The 27,304-nt window shown below is 42.6% G+C and overlaps 1 protein-coding gene across 1 annotated transcript; it reads left to right on the top strand.

Annotated features, from left to right (window-relative positions):
- Positions 1-24,838, top strand: spns1 (SPNS lysolipid transporter 1, lysophospholipid; the record flags this gene model as incomplete). The annotated part of the gene is made up of 12 exons (XM_079520291.1): positions 1-193; positions 3,758-3,823; positions 4,544-4,680; positions 6,586-6,737; positions 6,996-7,062; positions 10,556-10,698; positions 13,560-13,712; positions 14,616-14,805; positions 19,700-19,765; positions 20,692-20,790; positions 21,862-22,030; positions 22,928-24,838. 12 exons carry the CDS (start codon positions 1-3, stop codon positions 22,996-22,998), a joined length of 1,506 nt encoding a protein of 501 aa, XP_079376417.1. The 3' UTR covers positions 22,999-24,838.
- Positions 24,839-27,304: the final 2,466 nt, after the last annotated feature.

Below are 27,304 nucleotides of genomic sequence, written 5' to 3'. Positions count from 1 at the left end.
ATGCCTGTGCGGGACCCAGCGTCGGACTCGGCGCCCTTCCTATCGGACGAGAGCGATGCGGAGGGAGCGGAGCAGGAGGATCGGGAGGAGGAAGAGCCGGTCAGCGGTGTAACCGATGTCAGAGCGGCGCTCACTGTCGGCATCCTCTGTTACATCAACCTGCTCAACTACATGGACAGGTTCACGGTGGCAGGTAACACAGGATTACAGCCCGGTTCATGAAGGCGGCCAAGGGTCCCCAGTATCCCCACATATTCATTTCAATGAAAGTTAAAGTAACCTAGGGCGCATTAGCACATTTATCTTAAAAGTAAATATAAAATACTCAAAGTCAGCTTTATTTGATTTAACCACAAGCCCTAAAATGTGCACATGTAGAACCATGTAGAACATGTGCAACCATTTAGACTAATTTATTAACTTTCGTAAAAGAGCTAATCTAAAAGCTAAGTAATGTCATTTCGAATCTGTTGTGTAATTTCTCAACCAGTAATGATTGAGGATGAATTGTCTGAGACACTTCGTGCTGTAAGATATAAGTTTAATACATGAGCATTAGCATTCATTGTGATGGACGGTACAGTAGTTCTCTGGGAGAGAGCCTTGTTATTTACAGAGATAAGAGAGGAACTCCCTTGTGACTAAGCTGTACCCAAAACAACAATAGATAACAGGCCTGTGCCATGACATCTTGACTCTGATATTCAGATGGTCTCAACAACAAACATATCAATAACTAGAAAAAGTGCCCCTCGGGGCACAGGTCTCCACCAGGGCAGGTCAGGTTGTGGCCTCCTGGTGGCGCTATAATAGGCCAATGTGAAAAGGGTGCCATTTCTTCATACGCCTTTGATGGCAATTGGATGATTTGAGGCATTTTGTTCCAAAAATGTGTTTTGTAAAAATCAACCTGTTGGTGGCGCTATAATAGGCCAATGTGAAAAGGGTGGGATATATTCCTCAGCCTAGTAAGAAAATGTGTGAAAGATTTCACGTAAATTGCATGCTGCGTTCATGATTTGAGGCTTTTGTTCAAAACGGGGCAATCTTGCAAACTGTGAAAGCCAATTATAGCCAATTAGGATGGAATATGAAATATCGGACAGATCCGACTTGAGCACATGACCATAGAGATACTGTGTAACGATTTGTGAGATTTTTGGACAGAATCTGGAGGAGTAATATCAAAAAATGTGTTTTACAAAAGTCGGCCTCCTGGTGGCGCTATAAAAGGCAGATGCGGAAAATGCAGGTCAAAGGTTTATCCTTGGCCTCTAGGGAGTGTGCATGGAACGTTTCACGCAGATCGGTGCAGTTTTAGGTAAAAATTGTGAAAAGCTGCCTCATGGTGGCGCTATAACAGGCCGTTCTGGAAAATGTGGGGCAGAGGTTCATCGTTGGCATCCAGGGAGTGTGTGTGCAAAGTTTGGCATCGACCAGGTTAACGGTGCCGGAGATTAGCTGTTCACAGACGGACGGAAGGACGGAAGGACGGACGGACACACACACGGACGGAGTGCAAAACATACTCTCTCCCCATGCCTTCGGCCTGGTGGAGACAATAATAATAATATTAAAATAACACTATAATGTATCTGTACCTGAGTTTCTCCTCAATTGCTCCACATACTGTAATGTGTACAGTTTAGGTGCAGTTCCTCCAAAAAGCTAAAAAAAATAGACTAGACAAACAAATGGGAGCGCCAGAACTTATCAGGGGGATGTAATCAATTTAGGGTCGTCCATAGTACACCAAGAATGATCAGCTTTTAAAGATCACTACATGGATTAAAGTTCTCAGTTGCCATGACTGATTTCAGTCATTTGGATTCCATATCTTCTATGGAAGTGTGTCACACACTGCAGATAGCCAAGCTCACAACCAGGGCTCGACGCTTAGCATTTTTCCAAGTAGCACGTGTGCGACTAAGTTGAAAAATCTAGTAGCACACAAATTATTTTAGGAGCACGATGAAAAGTTATCAAATAATGTGTTTTTGAGGGGCGCTAGCCCCTCCTATATACAGCTGTAGTCCCCACACGTCTCAATATCTTGACAATGAAAGGAGAAATTAGGTCAAAATTCCGCTAAATATGACGTAAATTAAACATCAAAACATTAAACGCCATTGACATTGAAAGGACAATGTATGTCATATGTAAACAAGCAAATCAGCTAACCAATCACAGGCAACAGGCATTCTGATTGGCCAATATGAGATGATTCATGATGATGTATGATGATAAGAGTGCCCCTCACTTCACACAGGTGTGATTTTTCTTTAATACAGTGATATGAGGTAGGGGGCGGGCAATATGAAAAATCTTTCAGAAATGATCACAATATTGATATTCATCTGGATTTGTTTGTTTTTATATAATCTATATAATCAATTTGTTTTTATGCTGATAGTCTATTAGTTTTTTATGCAAATAGATAGAGGGATAGATGGATAGATAGATGGATAATCAATTCATTTTATGTTGCTCATGTATGGATGGATGGACAGACAGACTTTCTATCCGTTTTTATCCTGCTGTTCTATCGTGTGAGATTCGGTGCAGGGCGCAGGCTACTCGATGGTACTATTAGTATTGTAACATTCTCCTTGGCTTTGACTGCTTCAGTTCAGACCATCGTACATAGGTAGTGGGGGGATCTTTGCCTTTTTTCCGTCGCTCGTTATGCAGGCTACTGACTAATATGTACCCAGCCAAGTCGGTCATTCGTATTATCATTTGCGCTGCGCACACGATTTTGTAAGCGAGGTGCTGAGCGATGGTTGTTTTGGTAGAATCCGTGCACACGTGCACTCTTTGCGTGCACGGCCGCACGCTGTTTCACCCACGTTTGGTTAAAAGTTATAGAGTGATGTTTGAACATTAAACTTTCCAAATAACTTTAGTATTCAACGTGTCGGGGTCCTAGCAACTCCTTCTGTGCTATCCTGCTGCGTTCGCTGCTGACAGGGAAGAGAAGTACTGAACAGCAACACATGGAGGGGCGGGGCGGTGGGAGCAAAAGGGACAGATCTTCAAATGAACGCCGCATTGAGTCTCGACACGTTGTTAGCTTGTAGATCTGCTCTTTTTGGCGAACGACACCGCCGTACTATATAAATATAAATGTAGGTATAGAACCGCGACTATAGACTGTGCACTTGCTGTAGAGCCTTGTCTTTATCACGATTGAACGGTCAAATTCTGTAGTCGCACGGGTGCTACAAAGTGAATTTGACAACTCGCACGGTGATATTTTAACTCGCAAATGCGAGTACCTAGTCGCACTGTCGAGCCCTGCTCACAACGCGTCACTGTGTGAGCTTGTAGATTGGCCTATGTTTGGTTATAAGTTATTTTGAATGTTAGACTAGCAACAATACATACAATCTTCCATAAAACCAGGTTAAAGCCGAAATCTGGTGATTTCTTCAACTAGTTGGCTGTATGTGTAACAGCAAGAACATAGGTTTAGAATTAAACTACACCATTTCCAGTTAGTTGATGATTTGAGTATCTACACAATTGGCTGTCTGTGTTCGTTCATCAAACCCCGCTGAAAGTGATCCCAACAATAATCGCTCATGGTTTCAACCATCTGCTTGAGTTAGAAAAAAAAAGAAGCATTACAGTTATTGTTCTCGGTGTGGACGGCCCTTTGTCTTAAGTATACATGTATGATCCGACGTATGAGCAATCATTACACAAACACAAAGTAATCAATCCTCTGTCTCCTCCATGTCCCTTCCCCTCCCAGGCGTTCTTCCAGACATTGAGCAGTATTTCAAGATCAATGACGAGAAGTCCGGCTTGCTCCAAACAGGTGTGACATGCATTCCCATTCCCATTCATTTCCAACATGGCAACTGGCTTTTCTGAGCATTTCTAATCATCCGTTTAACCATTTAAACCAGCATCTTTTATTTTAGCATTGGCTATTCAAAAATAGCAGATTATACAAGCTTGTACATCTGCTATTTGTATATTTTAGAACTACTGAATTAGAAGGTATTCTTGTGTAATATAATGGGTTAAAATCATCATGCATGCATGGTTTTAGTCATTCTCATTCATGTTCCTCCCAGTATTGATTTTGCTTTAGTGTTAATCTAGTAAAGTTTTAGTCGACAAAATATCATATGACTTTAGTCGACTAAATGTACAGTTGATTATGTCGACTAAAAAGTATTTTGGCAGGCCTTGATGGCGTCATAATGCCCGATTTTACACATGGTTGCATGCTGAAAATAGCAGATCTACAAAGCTCACAAAGCTTCACAGCACCCGAGCACAACCAAACATAAAATGACTTGTCTTTTAGTTCTACTGGATCTCTTCTACAATAGTCCCTCCCTAACATTTTAGTGTCGTTTGAATCTGTTCCAAAATTGTCACTATATTTAGTCTTAGTTTTTTAGTCATCGCAGCTTATTTCCTATTTAGTTTTCGGCAGTGAAAATAGCTAGTCGCAGACGGAACATTTTTTCGTCTTAGTTCCCGGTCTGTGAAATGAACACCGGTCCCTTCCTCCCTCCCCACGCAGTGTTCATCTGCAGCTACATGTTCCTGGCTCCGCTCTTCGGCTACCTGGGCGACCGCTACAACAGGAAGGTCATCATGAGTGTGGGCATCACCATGTGGTCACTGGTGACGCTGGCCAGCTCCTACACGCCCAAAGAGGTGAGTGGGAGCGCTGCATGCCTCCAAACTGTATCTTTTATCCCATTATAAGACCTGGAACGCATCTGTGTCACCTTAGCGTTTAACCGCTTTAACCATTATTTTAAACATTTTTAGGTCAGAATACCAATTGTATTCCAACAGGAGAGAGAACTCTTACTAACTCAGTCAGGATACAGGATAAACAAGTGACATTTCAAAGTAAAGGAACAAAAAACAAGAAATTATGACATAGTCATATTCTCACCAGCTGCTTTGTAACTGCAGCATTGGCATAGTATAGTAGGCCACTGCTGCAGCCTGTTATGTTATTATCACAGCATAAAGTTATATCATGGGTTGTTGCTTGCTGTCGTCAATTTTAAGTGTAGTGTAGTGTAGTGTAGTGTAGTGTAGTCACTACACTACACTACACACTGTAGTGTGACTGTGGTGTTCATGCCGTTGCTTGCTATAGGACTATACCGTTCAGACTATGGGTTTTTGCTTCCTGAATAAGTGTCTGGCAGCCTAGAGACGAGCCAGCCAATCAGGACTAGGTCGAGTAAAGGTCCTCATAGCCATACCGAGAGGATATAGACCAGCTGGTAAAAAGACAAAATTGGAACTGGAACATCGATTCTCTGTTTATTAAAGAACTGGAGAGATGTCGGGAGACCTCTGTTACTGAACTAACACTATAGCAATGAGTACTATCAGAATATAGAGCTATTTAACACGTATTACAAAACGTAAAAAATTTAAATAAATCATAAATATTAATTTCATAATTGTACTAGAATTCTAATATTCCTTTTGAGTAAGTGGTTCGGGACAGTGTCTGCTAAACGGGCAGCTGCTAAAAGCCTAAATAGTAATTAAGCAATAAGATGGACTCGAGGTCATGCTTTATCCTGGTTATTGGAAGCATGGCTGTGCAATTACATCACTTTCAGCTCTCCAGAATATCATTCTGCATTGTTTACCGGTAACTATAGGCCACTGTTTCTCAATGTCGGGCCCAGGGACCACCAGGGGGTCCCCCAGATGGACCGTTGCAGGTCTGTAACTCTGAGAGGGTACAGATGGAACTAAATGGACCCATTTTGGGTCCATTTGGTTCCATTGTGTACCCTCTCAGAGTTATAACTATGGCTTAAGCCTGTAACTAAGCCTCCCTAACCCATAACCACACAAACCTACAGTAGCTTATGTATAATGGTCATTATTGTGACATTTGTCATGTTTAATGGTCAGCCATAGTGCTCAACCAGTCATCATACATATGGAATGTGTTTCACAATAACAATCTATACTGCTGTTGTTTTTTTGTGTTGTTTCTTTTTGCAGTTTAGGTCATGTCCGTAGGTTGCCCATAGAAGGTTTCCAACAATTTGGGATGCCCAAAAAAGCAGCTAAATGGCTTGCACAATTCTGTGCTGTCTCTGATATTGTTGTAGTCGAATATGTTATTAATACTTACAGCATGTACTGTGTATTGTCCAGGATTTGCTGATTGTAGCATTTTTTTCTGTAATATTCGTGTGTCTCTACTTGCGTATCCTCTTATGTTAATTATTTTAACACATGAAGACCTGAGGCCGATTCTACAAATGTCTTCTAAATCCTTAATAGTTTTCGGAAATACTTATGTTTCGATGACAGTGTTTCTCAAACATTTTAATGTCAAGAACCCTCATATATATTCAAAGATTTGCACAAACATTTTCATGATTGTTTTCACACGCTATGAACTTGTAGATCTGCTACTTTTGAATAGCCAAAGTAAAATAATGGTTAGATTACAAGTGGTTAAAATCTAAAATGGAAAGGATTCTTCCCCGGTTTTATTGGCTTCAAATGTGTACTTTCTCAGCATTGCTGGGCCTTCCTGGTGACCCGAGGTTAAAATGTGTGTTTTCTCAGCATTTCTGGGCCCTGCTGGTGACACGAGGTCTGGTGGGTGTGGGCGAGGCCAGCTACTCCACCATCGCTCCCACTATCATCGCTGACCTCTACGTCCAGGAGAAGAGGACGCGCATGCTGTCCATCTTCTATTTCGCCATTCCAGTCGGCAGGTGAGTCTCGCCGATTACCAGATGTGTGTATAATGTACTTTAGCAACAGCCAGACATTACTAATCAGTTAGACTACTAAAGCTATTCATCAATACTGTGTGTGCGTGCATGTGTGTGTGTGCGTGCATGTGTGTGTGCGCGTGCGCACATTAAGATCAGGTTGCTGGTGGATGTATTAGGACACCATCGGGAGAAGTTCAGATCAGTTTTGTGTCACTTTGCAGGATCACATTGTTTTCGCTCTTGTCTTTTCCCCAGCGGTCTCGGCTACATCGTGGGGTCAAAGGTGGATGACATCGCCATGGACTGGCACTGGGCTTTGAGGGTAGGTTCATTCAGAAACATTCGTAGTCCAAAAACAAACTAGGGGAAAAGAGACTTCTTCTGCAGTTCAGTCGGTGTGCATTGTATCTTGTTTGCCTTTGTCATGTGACACAGTGAGTTAACCAGTAGTTTGATCAAATCTGAAACGCAATGATCTTGTACGCCACAGTGGATAAACTCAAACACTAACCTATCTATATATATATATATATATATATATATATATATATATATATATAATGCTACCTAGTATCAGGTTTAAATGCAGTTTTGACATTATTCTGAAGTGACTCATAATAATCCCCCAGTCTGTGGCTTAGCTTGCTTCCTCATCTTTATATAGCAGCAGGACGAGGGTGAAAGTAAAACTAGTAAAACACGTTGACCAGGGAGCCAGGCACTTCTGTTCTGCTTCACACACATTCATCGTGGAACATAGTCCACTGTTCAGTGTTCACTTTTATTTTGCTGCTATTCTATACTGATTGTGTAACCCTGATGAGTCCAGCTGGATTGCATGGGCTTCTGTTTACTATAAGATTATTGATTGATTAGTTTATTGCAAATGAATTCAAAAGGATACAGGCTTGTACTTTTGCCTTGTATTTTGCCCTGCCCCCCTTCCTTTTGGTAAAGGAAAAACATGACAAACGAAAAAACACAAAACAAATACATAAAAACTGACCAATACCAGCTCAATACATGCTGAGCTTGTAGATCTGCTATAAGCACATTTTAGTATTCATTTAGACACTGAATACACTTCATATAGGCACTTGCTGCACTAGTTTATCTGTTGGATTTGGATATTAACTATTAAGTAGCCTTTGATTTTAAAAAAAACATAATGAAGTGACAATTTTCCGGTAGAGTCTCAGCCCTGCGGTCGCTACTCGCCTTTAAGGCGTCTTACTGGTAGTGTAGTGTTTATTTGTTGACGAAATTGTCAATAGTCTAATAGTCATCATAGCTTAGTGATTATTTTGTTTTCGTCAGTGAAAAAAGGTAGTCGACGGACATTTTTCGTCATAGTTTTAGTAGACGAAATCAACAGTGCTTTAAACGTCTTTGTGCAGCGTGACACATTCAGTTCTGTCTTGGCGCGTGGAGTGTAGGCCTGTCACCATTACACATTCAGTTCTGTCTTGACGCGTGGAGTGTAGGCCTGTCACCATTATACATTCAGTTCTGTCTTGACGCGTGGTGTGTAGGCCTGTCACCATTACACATTCAGTTCTGTCTTGACGTGTGGAGTGTAGGCCTGTCACCATTATACATTCAGTTCTGTCTTGACGTGTGGAGTGTAGGCCTGTCACCATTACACATTCAGTTCTGTCTTGACGCGTGGAGTGTAGGCCTGTCACCATTATACATTCAGTTCTGTCTTGACGCGTGGTGTGTAGGCCTGTCACCATTACACATTCAGTTCTGTCTTGACGTGTGGAGTGTAGGCCTGTCACCATTATACATTCAGTTCTGTCTTGACGTGTGGAGTGTAGGCCTGTCACCATTACACATTCAGTTCTGTCTTGACGCGTGGAGTGTAGGCCTGTCACCATTACACATTCAGTTCTGTCTTGACGCGTGGAGTGTAGGCCTGTCACCATTACACATTCAGTTCTGTCTTGAAGCGTGGAGTGTAGGCCTGTCACCATTACACATTCAGTTCTGTCTTGACGCGTGGTGTGTAGGCCTGTCACCATTACACATTCAGTTCTGTCTTGACGCGTGGAGTGTAGGCCTGTCACCATTATACATTCAGTTCTGTCTTGACAGGTGGAGTGTAGTCCTGTCACCATTACACATTCAGTTCTGTCTTGACGCGTGGAGTGTAGGCCTGTCACCATTACACATTCAGTTCTGTCTTGACGCGTGGAGTGTAGGCCTGTCACCATTACACATTTAGTTCTGTCTTGACGCGTGGAGTGTAGGCCTGTCACCATTACACATTCAGTTCTGTCTTGACAGGTGGAGTGTAGTCCTGTCACCATTACACATTCAGTTCTGTCTTGACGCGTGGAGTGTAGGCCTGTCACCATTACACATTCAGTTCTGTCTTGACGCGTGGAGTGTAGGCCTGTCACCATTATACATTCAGTTCTGTCTTGACAGGTGGAGTGTAGTCCTGTCACCATTACACATTCAGTTCTGTCTTGACGCGTGGAGTGTAGGCCTGTCACCATTACACATTCAGTTCTGTCTTGACACGTGGAGTGTAGGCCTGTCACCATTATACATTCAGTTCTGTCTTGACGCGTGGAGTGTAGGCCTGTCACCATTACACATTCAGTTCTGTCTTGACGCGTGGAGTGTAGGCCTGTCACCATTACACGTTCAGTTCTGTCTTGAAGCGTGGAGTGTAGGCCTGTCACCATTACACATTCAGTTCTGTCTTGACGCGTGGTGTGTAGGCCTGTCACCATTACACATTCAGTTCTGTGTTGACACGTGGTGTGTAGGCCTGTCACCATTACACATTCAGTTCTGTGTTGACGCGTGGAGTGTAGGCCTGTCACCATTACACGTTCAGTTCTGTCTTGACACGTGGAGTGTAGTCCTGTCACCATTACACATTCAGTTCTGTCTTGAAGCGTGGCGTGTAGGCCTGTCACCATTATACATTCAGTTCTGTCTTGACGCGTGGAGTGTAGGCCTGTCACCATTATACATTCAGTTCTGTCTTGACGCGTGGAGTGTAGGCCTGTCACCATTATACATTCAGTTCTGTGTTGACGCGTGGTGTGTAGGCCTGTCACCATTACACATTCAGTTCTGTGTTGACGCGTGGTGTGTAGGCCTGTCACCATTATACATTCAGTTCTGTCTTGACGCGTGGAGTGTAGTCCTGTCACCATTACACATTCAGTTCTGTGTTGACGCGTGGTGTGTAGGCCTGTCACCATTACACATTCAGTTCTGTGTTGACACGTGGTGTGTAGTCCTGTCACCATTACACATTCAGTTCTGTGTTGACGCGTGGTGTGTAGGCCTGTCACCATTACACATTCAGTTCTGTGTTGACGCGTGGAGTGTAGTCCTGTCACCATTACACATTCAGTTCTGTGTTGACGCGTGGTGTGTAGGCCTGTCACCATTACACATTCAGTTCTGTGTTGACGCGTGGTGTGTAGGCCTGTCACCATTACACATTCAGTTCTGTGTTGACGCGTGGTGTGTAGGCCTGTCACCATTACACATTCAGTTCTGTGTTGACACGTGGTGTGTAGGCCTGTCACCATTACACATCCAAGTTGACGATTAATTGTCTCACACATAATTGTGATTAACGATTTTCATTAACGATTATGCAACATTATGAATAGAGATTACATTTAGGTTTACCTTTTTAGGCTTCGTAATAAAAAAGTGCACAGGGCATATAATTATGACGGATTAAAAAAATGAATAATGACACGATTATGACAAAATAATCGTCTTAACCTCAAATAATTGCGATTAGACGTTGTGACAACCCTGGTGGTGTGGTCCCTCAGGTGACCCCGGCCCTGGGACTCATCGCTGTGGTCCTGCTGATGCTGGTAGTCAAGGAGCCAAAGAGAGGCGCCGTGGAGGCCCGCCCGGAGTACCAGATGCACAGGACCAGCTGGACGGCTGACATCAAGGCCCTCGTCAGGAAGTAGGTTTCCTCTGCCGCTCATATTTCTGTAGTGCGTATCGGGTAGTGCAAGTGCTGCACAATTAATCGAAAAATAGATCTAGAATCAAGATTCAGACACCACCTATGCAATCTCATTTCTAAATTTGAGCAAGAATCGTGCAGCACTGTAGTTGGATGTCCAATTCATTTGAGTTACTCTTATGTTATTGCTACAAGAGAGAGACTTTATTTAAGAGAGGTTTAAGTCAAGCACTTTGATGTTGTTTGTATAAAGCCACAGTAGTTGGCTCCAGGTGCCACATTTTGAATGTAGTAATGTTCAGCAACTACAGACTAAAGACAATAAATATTTTCATGGAAAAAATGAGAATCGTGTGAGAAACGTGATCTCAATTCTTGGGGAGGAAAATCGAGATGCACATTTGAGCAAGAATCGTGCAGCACTAGTATCGTGGTCCATCCCTATGTTCCGTGCTTGCCAAAGGGGTTAGGGTTGTAAGCTGGGAACATAGATTAACCACTTGATCCCCAGCATGACTATTCTAGGGGGAACATTGGCCTTCGAGATTTGGTGCAGACGGAAAAAAGTACAAAAAAAGTCAGCGCAGACTTGTTCTATGGCCACATTTGTCTTTGTTTTGAAAAAAGAAATAAGGCTATGTTTTGATTTTATATATTTAAAAACAAAATCCATCTACTTCCCTACGATTATACTAATTAAGGCACTGTTCAATTTAGTGTACAGTGATTCTCAAACGTTTTAATTTCAAGGACCCCCATAATTCTGAGAGTGTACAAATGGAACCAAATACAGGTCCATTTGGTTCCATTTGTACACAGTACACTCTCAGAGTTTCAGACCCGTACGGGGCCATCTGGAACACACTCAAGGACACTTTGATACACAGTGAGCCAACGTGAGCCAACGTGCACAATGCAAGTTTGACCATAATGGAGTTAGTATAATCGGTAACACCGTGAAGGAAGTAGTGAAGAGGCTCAAGTTCTTTCCAAAATGACATGTGTAAATAGAGCAAGTCAAAAGCACCTGCATATTTTGAAAACCTTATGCCCATCCCTAACACCATACCAAAAATCAAGAACTTGTCACCAAGTGCATAATTGTTATGATTTTGTATGTATTAAATCCAAGTTTATAGGCAGCCATCGTGGACGCCATCTTGAAAATGATGCCTTTCCAGAAGTTATTTTTTCCTAATTTTTTAGTATGTTATTTAGCACACCCAATACTAATAGAATCCATTGGAATCTCTTTTATCAATTATTTTGATTTATAACCATATACTGACCCATTTAATATTAGATTCATTGCAAACGGACCACTAGGGGGCGCTCCCAACTTGTTTGCGATGGTTTTTGAAAACCTTTTAACCATACCTACCACCATACCAAAAATCAAAAACTTGTCACCAAGTGCACGATTTTAACGAATTCAGACCCAGCTAACAGTGAAAATTGTTGAACTACAAGTTCACAATGCCTCGTAATGCAACGTGTTGTGAGCGCTTGGGAACCGTTGTAAATACAAGGATAGAATTAAAGTAAATAAAGAAATCAGCAACGTTGTCCTTTTAATTACGTCGCTAATTTGGCCTTCCTGGGAACTGACATTCAGCTCTATTTTAAACTCATTACAGACAGACCGTGCAGTTGCAGTTTTTAGCTTGGCGTGTGCGTGCGAGTGCGTGCTTGTGTGTGTCCTATGATCACCAAGTAAAACTATGAGTCGGATATCCGAGCATATCAGAAGTTTCTCCATATTTTAACTTTTTGTGTTTTTTCGTAAAATAACGCCCTACTTGATCATACTACAGCGTCGCACAAATAGCAGCAAAAGAGTAGCAGATAGAAAGAAGCGACGCGTTTGGAGATTATCGCTCTGCTACTTTATATTTATTTATTGAATGAATCCTGAAAAGTAACAGTAATTTAGGTAATTATTTATTATATTATATTTGTACAGTACATTGAAATCAGTTTGGTGTCATTGAATCCATCTTTGGTTCATTCTGTGATTCACACTGGAATTCACAACGCGTCAACGAATGTGTCACATTGCGACGTGTTGTGAACTTGTGGAAGTGTAATTTTACGCTAAGATGCACGATATTAGGCTCAGGGAAACAACACAGTATTTAAAGTATTTAATTATATAACTTTATATGTCATCATCATCATCTTCAGTTTAATAAGTTAATAATCCTTTTAATAAACTTTTTTTGTAAAGCACTTTAGCTTTTGCTGCAATCTCCCTCCATATGGGGCGAGCTCCAAAAGTGGTCTTTGGTATACCACTACAAAAACTGGAGCTCGCCCACCCTCGCAATGAGTGCAAAATGCAAAGGTTTTTTATTGTCTCTTGTGGGGCTTTTACATTGAAGTAGGTCAAGGCTCATCATTGAACAAGTGTCAGCTGTGGCTGGACAAGTTTAATTTCTCCCCAAAAGCCCTTAAATAGATTGGAAGATGATATACAAGTACACCCTCTGGACATGACACTAGTATGTTGAGTTAATTTACAAGAAGTCTACACAATTTGCCTGTTGTCTCTCCTATGGTACCAACCAACATCAATACAGTGGATGTTAAAAATATTCTATAGGCATATACTTTTTTTCTATCACGATTTGTTTTCTTTATTTGTCATGTATATATTGCATGTGGAAAGGGTAGCGAATTAGCTTCAGCCTATACCGTTATTGGTCAAAACTATGTAATATGTATAATTCATTATTAATTTGTTATGCACTATTGCAGTGTACTGTTACATGTTGAACTGATGACAAAAATAAAACATTGAAAAGTGAAGTGAATGTGCTGCTAACTAACGTTGTTAATGTCCGTGTCGCCGCTTGCAGCCGCAGCTTCGTGCTGTCCACGTTTGGCTTCACGGCGGTGGCCTTCGTGACGGGCTCTCTGGCCCTGTGGGCGCCGGCCTTCCTCTTCAGGGCCGCCGTGTTCACCGGGGAGAAGGCCCCCTGCGTCCAAACGCCCTGTGACACCTCAGACAGGTAAAAAGGCAACACCCGAGCACAACCAAACATAAATGTTACTTTTAGATTTTGTCTACAAAAATGTATTCTGGCGGGCCTTGATGCCCTCGTAATGCTTGATTTTACATTTGGTTGCATGCTGAAAATAGCCGATCTACAAGCTCACTGAGCTCTGCTATTGAGCTGAGCACAACAGACTTTGACTTGAGAGCTACTTGACCAGCTCAACAAGATCTACCCACTGAAAAATTATGATCCCATTGCTGAAACTAGTTAAACAAATTTATCTAAGGGGGCTTTGGAATTAACCTGACTCATCTGGCGGAGTCAGGTTACTTTGGAATAACAGCACTGGCATTATATGTCAGTCAAGACAAACACTTGGAATGGGAAATAGAGGGGGAAATGGAAATTATGTTTATTTTTCTTCTTCTTTTTTTTGTATTTACCTTTGTAATGCTACTGACATTTGTGCGCAACATTCTTAAACAAAGTATTGCATTACAGGTTTGAACTGACAGGCCCTTTTTGAGGTCAATCAAGTCATCCTAATTCAAGTTGCAAATGCCAAAAATTTATAATGTTTTTATATTTAAATTCTATATATTTTCAGGGCCATGTCAAGTGGTCTACCTGCCTGCACAGCCTTTGTGATCTACTGGTGCCTAAAACCTTTTGTTTTAGGCACCCCTGTTCTGTATGTCTTCTCCACTAGTCCCTCCCTAACATTTTAGTCTAGTTTTTATTTGTAGACGAAATTGTAATATATTTATTCTTAGTTTTAGTCGTCAAAGCTTCGTTTTTTTAGTCTTACTTACTCTGTGCAAAAGGAATAAGGATATAAGGACATCTTTTCTGCGCAGCTGTATACAAGACTAAATGAACACCGTTCCTGTCCTGTGTTTTTTGTTACTTTTCCAGCCTGTACTTCGGCATCATCACGGTGGTGACGGGCGTGCTGGGTGTGTGGAGTGGCGTGGAGCTGAGCCGCTGGCTGAGGGTCCGCACGCCGCGGGCCGACCCCCTGGTGTGCGCCGCTGGCCTGCTGCTCTCCGCCCCCTTCCTCTATCTGGCCATCGTGTTCGCGCAGGCCAGCACCATCGCCACATATGTGAGTAGGACTGTCGCCATTACACATTTAAGTTGGCGATTAATAGAGGGTATGCGCATGCATAAAGTGAGTGACAAAGTGAGCTGCAAAGTGAGTTTAACATCGTTTAATACAATCGGATACATTTTTTACCACTTAGTAGGCATTTCTGCATAACTTCGGGTATGATGATGATGTCAGGTGCATCGCGCATACCCTCTATTGTCACACAAATAATTGCGATTAACACAATTTCTTTTTTTTTGCATTGAACATTGGAGCATTACAATCTGTATATCTGTTTGCCTTTTAGGCTTCATAATCACAAATTGCACAAATAGTTGCTCTACAACAGCGGTGCACACACTTTTTTGAATTGAGAGCTACTTTCAAAATGACCGGCAAGATCAAGATCTACCCACTGAAACAAATATTATACCATTGCTGAAAATAGTTTAAACATGGAATAGCAGCGCAGCTGGCGTTACATGTACAGTAAGACAAATGCACTTGGAATGGGAAATAGAGGGGGAGAAATTGAATTGTACTTAATTTGTAATGATACAGACGTTTGTGCACAGCAACAACAAAATATTGCATTGTGGGTTTGAGCTGACAGGCTCTTTTTGATGTCAATCAATTAAGTTACCTTAAATCAAGTGGCAGATTCCAAAAATTCCTTTGTGATCTACTGGTAGATAGTGTGGCAGCGGTGGCCGAACGGATTGCGGACGGTCTTGATACCGGAAGGTCGCCAGTTCGAATCAGCGGTCCGACACGTTAAAATTACCACCGCTGAAGTGCCCTTGAGCAAGGCATTGAACCACTACCATGAAATGTTCTATGAGCAGGGCCTGGCTGGAAACAAGTTATTGAGCTTAGCCCAGATACCCTGGGTAAATATAGTAACTTTGCTTTGCTTTGATCACGATCTACCTTTTGGGCACCCCTGATCTACAAGCTTACAAGTTGTCCATACATTTTCGTGTTGTAAGCTTGTAGATCTGCTATTTCTGCTATTTTTGAAAGAAGTTTGAATTTATTATTTTTGTTTTGTAAATTTGCGCCATACTTGATCATACTAAAGAAGTAGGTCGGGAGTGACTTATTGTCAGTATCAACCAGTAACACGCGGGAGTCTGTCCCCGTTACAATGTGCTATAGAGCCCTGGGAGATGGAAGCTCCCAGTATTTAATTTCCCACATGACTTGCCGGAGTTGCCGCACCCAAGTCGTGCTACTCGTATGCTGGCGATGAGTTGGCGATGCCCGGGGTCGAACCCATGACCTTGTCGTCCAAAGGCGAGAGCTCTACCGACTGAGCTACCCGCATACTAAAGCACCACACAAAAGGATCCAAGGTAGCAGATCTACAACATGCCGCATTTCGAGCTTGTAGATCTGCTACTTATGCTATTTTTGCATTTGAGATTGGACAAAATGACAAAGAAGTTACATAGTGCCGCTTTGAGGGTGAAAAAGAAAAATAGAAAAAAATAAATAGCTGTCCATTCCTTCTGGTTAAAAGCCATTTTCAATGTGTTTTTAAAACAGTTTTAAAAGTGGACACTGAAGTAGATATGTCAAATTTTACAGGGGGAGGGGGTGGCATATGCCTGTATGTAGTTGTACTGGCAATATTGGATAACAGTACATCTGTAAGAGTCTAGCCATCTATAAGGGAGTCAGAGTGTCTTGAGTAAATATATCTCTACATGTTCACAACCTGTCATGATGCAACACATTACTTACCAGCTTGTAGATTGGCTGTTGGTTTTTTCCCGCCCTTATGACGTCGTGATACTGCAAATGATGACATTTAAATACCTAAAATATATATATCGTCTAGCGGGTGGAAACCTCGTTATGTCCTATACAGTTACTTTTCAGGATTCAACATCAAAAATGGCAAAAGTAGCAGATCTACAAATCTGCTACAGTTGGAGGCCATCGATATTGTCCTTTTCTTTTTGCTGAGGTTTGCGTGATCTGCGCAAAACCCCTTTTGGTGTTTTAAACATTATGTTATAATTTAGCTATTGAAAAATAGCAGATCTACAAGCTCATAGCGCACCACCGAGTGGCGCGCTACGAGCTTGTAGGTCTGCTATTTTTGAAAAATCGTGAAAATATTTATTTCAGAAAACTGGAGGATTTAGAAGGATTTCTTTTAAATTTTGAGGTCAGGCCTAAATGGGTCAAATGATAAGGGACAATATCGGTGGCACCCAACTGTATGTTTTGATGCTTTGTGATCAAGTAGGTGTTAATTTAGACAAAAAGTTAGAATATGGAGATAAGAGGTTTCTGCCACAGCAACGATATGTAAAGTGAATGCAGCCAAAATCACTGCATCAGATTATAAAGGAAAATGTGTTCAATGAAACCAAAGCAATCAGTGCTATTACTGTACAATGACAACATACGGTAGTTCACTTCAGGCTGCCGGGACACTTTTACCACATTTGAAGGAGTATTTACTAAGCATGCTGCTAATTACTGCCAGGGTCTTCTTCACCACATGCTTTCAATTTAGCAGCTGTTTACTAATTTTACTAATTGGAAGACGCATAGCCACCCTTCCTTACAGTAATTTGAATGACAGTATGTTAGGGAAGTGGTTCTCAACCAGTGGTCCGTGAGGGGGTTCCGGCCTCCGGGTGGTCCCGAACTAAATGATGGAGACCACCTGTGACCTGGTATAGATAGATCTTTAACTCTTGAGAGTGTAAAATGAAACCTAAAGCCAAATTCCAATACCACAACTTTCACACTCGCTCACTCTCCTCGTGCCCTCCACTCACTCCTTAGCCCCGCCCCTCAGACAGAGTGGTGGAGTGGATTTGCCTCTAGAATCGGAATGTACTACGCTGTCATTTCAAAGCGAAGGCAGTCACGGCACATTCCGCGATCACTTATGACGTGTATCAATTCAATTCAAAGGGCTTTATTGGCATGGGAAAACATACGTTTACATTGCCAAAGCAAAAGTGGAACAATGCAATGTGTCACACATTATACATACAGCTGGATCACTGGAACCAGGTGCGTGCGTGTGTGCGTGCGCGCCCACAAGGCTCCACTCGCCTCCTCGATGGAGCACATTAACAATTGGAACGTTAACCATTTCCGGGTCAAGCTGGAATGACACCGAGTGGGAGTGAGCGATTGGCCGAGATTTTGGGTATTGGAATTTGGCTTAAGGGTCCATTTGGTTTCATTTTATGCTGGAAATGTGCGCTGTGATTGGCCAGTAGTCACTTTTGAGTGGCAGCGATACAGGTTGCTCCAATGAACTGCAGCAGCGAATGAAGCATCTAGGTTTCTTTCTATATTTCTTTCCCTACTACTCTTCCATTGAGATGTTTAAATCCTGTGGTCTGGTAGGTTGAAAATAGGTATTGCATACAACTCAAATCAGAGCAACTGTCCTTACCTTGCATGCTCTGCATAATGGCTCAAAGGTAAAAATGTTGGTGCATTGTAGTCAATGAATGTTCTTTGAAAAAAAGTCTTTGATACTTGGAGTAAGCCATTAACACAATCTGTGCCGAATAGTAGCTTCCCGGTCGCTAGGCAATACGATTTCCATTTCTGTTTGCCTTTTTAGGCTTTGTAATCACAAATTGCACTGGGCAGTTATGAAAAATAACTTGAACAAAGAAATGACACATTTAATAATTGTATACAAAAAGTGAAGGGGCATTTACTCACAACTCATTACAAAATGGTGCGCGACCCAAACATATTGGTCCCGACCCACTGTTTGGGAAACGGTATAAACTAAACAAAATACATACATACATGGATGCACCTGGGACGTATCCTCAGTGATGTATCCCAAGGTCATCGGGGTTTCGGGTCTCGCAACATCATACCCCTCACTCAGGTGACCCAGCCGGGGTGATCAAGTCCCGACTTACGTCCCAGTAGCTACCCTCGATCAGTCCCATTAGGGAAAAACCAGGGCCACACAATCCGTTCCTCCTGAACTACTCTGCCGGGACTGGGAGGTACCATTCTGGCGCGTGGAAGGACTAGGCTCTGTGGGTTGACTCCTGTCCGGGCCCCTCCTACGTCTCACCAGGTCCACTCCTGCTCTCACCAGGTCAGGCCCTGTGCGTTGCACCAGACTCCCAGCACCAGGCACTTTATTCAGGAATGGTGGATTCTCGAGCCGCAACAGTTCCGCAGGCTCCACCTTGCCCTTGGTGGTGCCGCAGGCTCCGCTTGAGGCCCGAATGGCCCTCCTAAAGGCCTCACCGTGGGTTTGTTGGGCTTCTTCCTCACGGAAGACACAGGCTGGGGCGCCAACCCATACTGCTCCCGGGTGCCGTCTAATTTCCGGCTGCCACCCGTCTCTCCGGTGGTCACCAGACTATTCCTGGTTGTCACGTAGTCTATTCCTATGAGTCACTATAAATAGAATAACTAAACAAAATACATACATACATGGATGCACCTGGGACGTATCCTCAGTGATGTATCCCAATATACAGTATTAACCCTGTAAATAATAATAATGTAATTTCTACTTGCAAAAAAGATATTTCAACCTTACTACTACTTTTTACCACTAGGACTTATCAGAGGAAATGATGTAAAAAAAAAATATATATATTTTTTGCAAATTCTATGCACATTTATTATAATTAAATTAATTAATTATATATAGAGTCCAGAGATTTTTAATTTGTGTGAATTTCAGCCTCTGTGGGGGGTATTTATATGCAAATATCATGACCAATGGCATTGCAATGAACATCAATGATGACGTTTAGGTGAAAAAAGAACATAAAAAATATATATTAATTCATTAAAATATGTTGTATTATTGCAACACTGGGTGTTGCTGTGTTTTCGTAACGCCCCTTCAGGTTGTGACATCTCCTTTCTTCTGTCTTTATGCCTTCAGGTGTTCATCTTCCTGGGAGAGACCTTCCTGTCCATGAACTGGGCCATCGTAGCAGACATCCTGCTGGTCAGTCAGTTGTCACTAATGGGACTCTTGTCCCCTGTCATTTACACTGAATTCAGTCAGTTGCCAAGTCAAGAGCACAGCCCCACAGCAAACACACATGATTCTAATTCAAACCACTGGTTGTCACCCGTTTTGGCCTGGGGCCCTCTCAAAACAATTATATTTGAACTGGTGACCCCCCTACACCCACCTTGACAAGCACTTGGAATTGTAGGAGTTGAGGATTCCTACAAGAAACTTGCCTATAAGCTCACAACGCCTCGCGTTGTTAGGCGTTGTGTGCTTGTAGATCAGCTATTTTCAAAATGTTTGGCTCTTTCTTATATCATTTGACAATTTGGCCAATGTTTGACCAGTTTATTTTATAGTATAGTTAGTATGATTAGTTTTGATGCAGTAATGGGCTATTTTTATTTAATTTATTTTAAACTTTTGTTTGGTATTAAAAGGACCATACTTAAAGTGTCACTTCACTGTCATCTGGGGACCCTGCCAAAATCATGTGGGGACCCGACCTGGTAAAACATTGGCCAAATTGTCAAATACCATAAGAAAGAGACAAAACAAAACATTTTGGGGAAAAAGCAGATACAAGTAGCTATTTTCACAATATTTATCTGTGGTCAAAGTAAATGTAATGCCTCAACTCCTACAATTCCAAGTGCGTGTCAGGGTGGGGGTCCCCAGTTCACATATGATTATTTTTGGGGATCACAGCCTGAAAAGGTTGAAAATCACTGCTCTAGTAGGCCGTTAATTTACGAAAAACATAAAAAGTTTGAATATGATAAGAGGTTTCTGATCACAGCAATATGGACAACAAGTTTCCTGAATTTTGATTTGGTATTTTTTCCTGTAGTTTCAGTGAGTTGTGATGCTTAGTGTTTGGTCCCAACGGTGTGTGTTGTCCTCTGTGTTGTTCACAGTACGTAGTGGTTCCTACTCGACGTGCCACAGCCGAGGCCTTCCAGATCGTTCTGTCTCACCTGCTAGGAGACGCAGGCAGTCCTTACCTCATAGGAGTGGTACGTTGTCACGCAAGCACGCACAGCTAGAGAGGGTATGCCCATTCATGAAGTGAGTGGAAAATCGAGTGGCAAAGTGAGTTTAACTGTGTTCAATGCAATAAGATAGGACTTTTCTGTTTCTGTTTGAATGTATGGGCTGTCAAAGCCAGAAAGTACTTGCCACTTTTGCCACTCGGTAACTTCCAGGTATGGTCATAACTTCCAGGCATGATGATGATGTCACACGCATACCCTCTATACTAGAGTATGCGCCTCTCTAACAAGGTTCAAGGTTCAAGGTTCTTTATTATTTGTCTCCCGAGGAAGAAATGTGTCTTAGACAAAGGGCCCGCATGCAAGCGTAGCCCTTATGCCCATGTCGCCGCAGTGCAGCGCCAAAATACATCTTTCTTGCATCAAAGAAAAAGAAAACAGAATAAACATCACATCACATTACATTACAGTTGCATTGTATTGTGTGGGCACAGAATGTACTTGGGTGGGGGGATAGGGGGGGGGGGTGGTTGGGGTGGCGGGGGCTTGGGCCAGGCACAAAAAAGCTCTCCTCCTACGCATACCATCGAAAGGGATGAGCTGCGCGGGGGGAGGAAAAAAAGATAACCTAGCTGGAGCAGGGGGGGGAGGGGGGTAGAAGGCGGCTGTATGTGTAGACATGTGTGTCCATGAGAGAAAGTTCGGTGGAATAGTTCATTTCCCATGTGTTTGTGTAAGTGTGTTCCTGGCATATCTTCCGAAGGTCATGTCACGTTGCCTCAAAGTCCTGCGTTATCATGGCGGGTTCAGTGGAAACTAACACGGCCCAGTCTGAAGACACAACAGGTGTCAGGGAGGAGGGAGGGTGGGGGTTGAGGTGGGGTGGGAGGCAGAGGATTCTTTTCTTGCGCTGTCTCTTCGTGTGGAGATTGTCAATGGGGGGGAAATCCAGATTCGTTTTTAGAGCGAGGGATATAGCAATATGGCTATTTCTCCTCTCTGTCCGTTATGGCTCTCTAACGTGTGTGTGTGTGTGTGTGTGCGTGTGTGCGTGTGCGTGTGTGCGTGTGTGTGTGGGTGGGGGTGCGTGTTCAGTTGTCAGACTCCATGAGGCAGACGGACTCGTACCTGTGGCAGTTCCGCTCGCTGCAGCTCTCCCTGCTCCTCTGCTCCTTCGTGGCGGTGGGGGGTGGGGCTTTCTTCCTGGCCACAGCCCTCTTCATCGAGAAGGACCGCCACCGCGCCGAGAACTACATCCCCTCAGGTGAGACGTGCACGCTCAGATGAGGTACAGCATATTTAGCCATCGGTATCACTTTAAATACCCTGTGTTGTTCTTTTATTCCATAGCGTTGCTGTCGGGCAGAAACCTCCTATTGCCATATTTTAACTTTTTGTGTTTTTTCGTAAATTAAGTTAGATCGCCACCGTCTGAATAACCCTCTGTTGCTAGGCGATCGAGTAAACAGGAAGTAACCGGAAGTGAAAATCTGCTTGCCGTCCACCTCCAGCAGAACAGTTTTTTAAAATGTATCTCGGATCCTTTTACCAAATCGAGTTTTGTATCCAAACGAGCAATGTCCAAGTGACAGTTTTGGACATATGAGGTTTCCACCCGACAGAGACGATTATGACACATCTTGCAGCTTGTAAGAGCAAAGATGTCCCGCTTGCTTAGGCCTTGATGGCTGTTGTTTTGGTCCAGCCTGTCTTGTTATGGTTCAGCTTGATCCCTGTGCTCGTTGGCAGAGCATGGTCATAAAAGCCACGAGCGGCAGGCGTCTCTTCCGGGTTTTTAGACAGCTGGTGGAGGGAAATGAAGCTCCACCCACGTGGCAATTTGCAGCGTCTGCAAAGAGTTTCTGGTTTTCTGGCCGACACTGCAAGTTGCCGTGTGGGTGGAGCTTCATTTCCCTCCACCAGCTGTCTAAAAACCCGGAAGAGACGCCCGCCCCTCGCGGCTTTTGGCATCTTCGTGACTCCACTGTCTGGAAGCACCCTCTGTCTGACCAGAATGGAGCAGAGCCTTTATTAGTATCATCGGTAACACCTTTTCCAAAATCAGCATTGGACACAAAAAGCTGGGATAAGCTCTTATTCAGCAGGCATTCGGTTGGGCTCTAATTTTAATCATCTTTTCTTTTTTTTCCTTTTTTTACAGATGACGAGCCAATCGTCGTGCCTAATAGTGGCAGGTCCACCAGAGTGCCAGTGTCGAGCGTTCTGATTTGACGGAGGAAGGGCTCCTGTTGGACAGTATCTGCTCCGCACAGCCAATCAGGCAGCTGCATCTTTAAGGACCATGGACAGCGTTGGGAAAGCCCCCCTCCCCCTACATCCAGAGAAGTTTTATATGATTATTTATTTTTACGTTTTAGTCGACTATTGATTTTACCTTGCCTCCTTCTGCCAATAATTCAGGAGATGTTTTCAGTGCTTTGGATGACACCTGGTGGCTATTTGGTGGCATAAACCAGGGACTAATAAGACAAAGACTAGACAACAAATGGACGATATAAGCGATGTGGACTATGAAGCCACTCGCTTCACAAGTGCGTAATAGCACCCTCTACGGGCCCTGTTTATCTTTTATATGAGACGGAACGCCGAGACTTTTCATTACAGCACCAGGGGCCCACATGGACGCCTGGGAATCTGTAACTCTGAGAGTGTACAAATGAAACCAAATGGACCCGTAAGTACACTCTCAGGGTATAAATTAAGGGAGGATTTGACGGTGTAGATTTGGGTTCCGGTATGCTGACTCGGAAATCCGGCGCAGCGGGAGCTGTGATTGGCCACTGCGTTGTCATGGTAAAACCCGAACACATGCTGACATAGGTTTTATTGGTCGGAGACACCGCACCATTCACCTCTTAACCACTTTAAGTCATTATATTCAAAATTTTAATTATTTAATTCAAACGTTTCCTTCTGTCTTTCTGAAGTAGGTAGGTCTACAAGCTCAGAAGTGTTCAGGATGGGTGGGTGGGGTGGTACGGTATGGCCGTAAGAAACGCGTCGCATCGTGTCCCTGAGCTTGTACTGTAGATCTGCTTTTTTTTAGCTGGTGGTGGTTTCAGTGGTTAATATAAATTATTATAAATAATAATCCACCAGTATAATCCTTTTGCAGTATCGGTTTATCTTTTAATCAGTTTTATATTCCTCCTCATTAAATTTGTATTACTTTTTATTTTATTTTAACAACAACCTTAAAGCCTCGCTGTCGGGTGGGAACTTATGTGCAAAACCGTTCATTGTTATTGAACGTTTTTTTTGTGATTAAAAATTTAGAAAAATAGCCGATAGCCGTAAGCTATTCATTTACGAGAAAAACATAATTTGAAACATAGAGATACAGGGTTTCTGCCTGACAGCAACGATAATCAGTTGTTTTGACCGTTTTAACCATAAACTGACTTATTATACAGAAAGTAACAAAGTTAATTTTGTCATTTATGTAATTATGTAAATCACTTATGTAAACATGAAGTTATATTCAACATTTTCTGGTCTTAAGGTTTTAGCCATTGATCCTGGTTGGGCTTTTGTTGTTGAATAATTGATTTCAGACACAAATAGTCAAAAATAACTTCCAATATTTGGAGAATGACAAGTGTGCAACTGTAGGTGTAAGTTAGGTTTATGAGGAACGTTGGTTGGAGTTCCGGGACTGTGAAACGCACCCAGCCGGTTAAAGGCACTTTTAAGCGTTTCAAACATTTCAAAAGGACGTTTTTTCAGAAGTAGATTTTGTTCCAATTGTGTTGTTGGTTTGGATTTTTCAGGTTTTGAGATGTTAATGATGTGACAGAAGGTTATCAGGTCTTTAGTGTGCTTTGTTCAAGATGTCTGAGGAGAATCTATCAACTCCAGTGAAGACATTTAGGGTACATTTTACATACAAAAAACATGTATTATTATAATGGTTATGTTTTAAAGAAAAGAAACTGCAAAACTTTTAAATGATTGTCAGTTGTTGATATTTGATCGTGTTTGTTAACCTCTTATTTGTTTTAGATAATCTTTTTTGTGAACAATAAAAAATGAGAATGATTGTAAGGAATGACTTTGGCTTATGGGTCTGATTTCTCTGCCATTTCACTGTGGTGGCTTGTCTCGTGGGAATGTCTAAATACTCTATTAAATCTGATTGTCTGATGCTGTCCTTCTCAAACTTTGTCATGCCAAGGAAGGGCCCCCAAATTGATGTTTTTGGCCACTGCCCCCCCCCCCACAATCCTTGTGCCAGGGACGGCCAGAAAAGATGATTTCTGTTAATTCACAATTATTCAACATTTTACAAACATTTTCAATATTATTCAAGAATAGCAGATGTACGTGTAAGCTCGCTGATTGTTTTATTTATTTATTTGACATGGACGATGCTCATTAATCCACATGTCAGTTTTCACATCCATGTAAATGGGCCAGAGTTAGCCAGAAGCTAATTTACATCTGTAGTCCCTGAGCAGGCTGATAAAACTATCCATACAAAAACACATACAATACAATACAGGAACAAAAACATTGTACAGGGGACAGAACAACCATAGAGTGATTGTGAGAAATGGCATCAGTGATAAGTGGAGCTGTTTACTCATGATTAGCCTACAGATTTAGTTACTAGTTACTTTGTAGATTTTGATTATTACTACAAAATATTCATTACCACTTCAGCCCTACATGCATTTCGGCCATTTGAAAATAGCCGAACTACAAGCTCACAATGCGTTGCATCGTGACACATGTAGATCGGCTATTTTCAAAATATTGTTATACATTTGAAAACATGAAACAGGACATTCTGCATACATTTACTTTCTGTACTTTAAGCGACTTTTGGATGTCAATACTTTTGCACCTTTACTCAAGTACATTTTGAATTCCTTTTACTTGTAACAGAGTACTTCTACATTGCAGTATTGATACTTTTACTGCGAATACTTTATCCACCATTGATTGATTGATTGAAAATTGTATTGACAGTTTGCAGAATTACAGTACATTTCATCACCACTGATAGATACTGAGCCCCACCAACGGCTTCTCACATGGTCATAAACCCTATGTTTACCTAACTGTAACACCCTTGTGTATCTGACACAACAACACCATGGCAGGAAACACTGAAATAGCAGGAAACTCTTCTATTGTTTACAGATCAACATTTCACAACCGTCTGGAGGAGTCGGTTGTTGGAGGAGAGAGGACTATTTGGGAATGATTTGTCTAATAAAGTACCTCACGCCCCCAAATGTATTTGGCCCCGGACCCCTATCTGAAATAATACTGTGCCAGGCAGCAGAGACCTCCACATAGGAGAAGTTTTGTGTTGAAAGAAAATATATTTTTTTGATTTTCTGAAATGTATCAAAAATAGCTGAACTAAAAGCTATTTTTGAATAGTTAAAGCATAAACTGTCTGTTAAACTTATTGATATATGGGGGACTAGAACCCTTCCAAGGACCCTGTTGGACCCCACTTTGAGAACCACTTGTGAGCCCCTCTTTTAGTCCCCCCCCCCCCCCCGTGTGTGTGCGTCTGTGTGTGTGTCTCTCTCTCTCTCTCTGTACTAACCCAGGGATTGAACTGCTTCTCTTCCTGTCGTGCAACGATTGTCCCCCTGATAGAGAAAGAGAGACAGAGAGAGAGAGGAGGCTACAGCTTCCTTCAGTGTGGGTTTCCTGTGTGCACGTGGGAGGATGTGACAGATGAGACGGGAGGTAAGCAACACTTTTCTTTCTCTCTCGTCTCGAGGCCCCGTCTGCAGCGACCCCCTTTCACTCTAATATGCACCCCAGAGGTGTGACGGTATAGGATCTACGAATCGTGCAGAGAGACGCTTGGGACGGCAGCGGCGCACAAACAAATCTCACCTTTTTGAGAAGTGGGCATGTTCTCTGGCAGTCCGTTGTTATAGTCACCCTGCCTGTGTTTTCTTTGTGTGGTTGGCAACATGCTTATCTCTATAGGAGCCCTTTGGCAACATGCTTATCTCTATAGGAGCCCTTTGACACTGAGCATGCGCCATGACTTTATGATGGCTCATTACCCGAAGCCTGAGTTACTGTATACAACACACACACACACACACACTCACCCCATATTGTATAACATTGTGTTGCAGATTAAACTTTTTCGTAGATTTGATCATGTTAGTACTGTCAAGTCTGTGAAGCTAATGGCTTCATAGACTTGACAGCACATGATAAAAGTGTATGGTAGATCAGGCTATGAGTGAGTCAACTGATGGAAAGGTCATCGATAACGTATCTTGATCAGTCTTTAACTGCTGCAGGAAGTCAAAATATTTTCCTCTGTTAAATTAAAGTTGATGCTTTTATAGTGTTCTTGTCCAGGCAGCGTGTGGGCATGTTGGCCAAGCAGGGTGTGGGCATGTTGGTCCAAGCAGGGTGTGGGCATGTTGGTCTGCAGGGTGTGGGCATGTTGGTCCAAGCAGGGTGTGGGCATGTTGGTCCAAGCAGGGTGTGGGCATGTTGGTCCAAGCAGGGTGTGGGCATGTTGGCCCAA

Source organism: Electrona antarctica, assembly GCF_951216825.1.
Source record: "Electrona antarctica genome assembly, chromosome: 14".
NCBI classification, from domain to species: Eukaryota; Metazoa; Chordata; class Actinopteri; order Myctophiformes; family Myctophidae; genus Electrona; species Electrona antarctica.
Note: the sequence above shows the minus strand (reverse complement) of the source record. Positions and strands in the feature narration are given on the sequence as shown.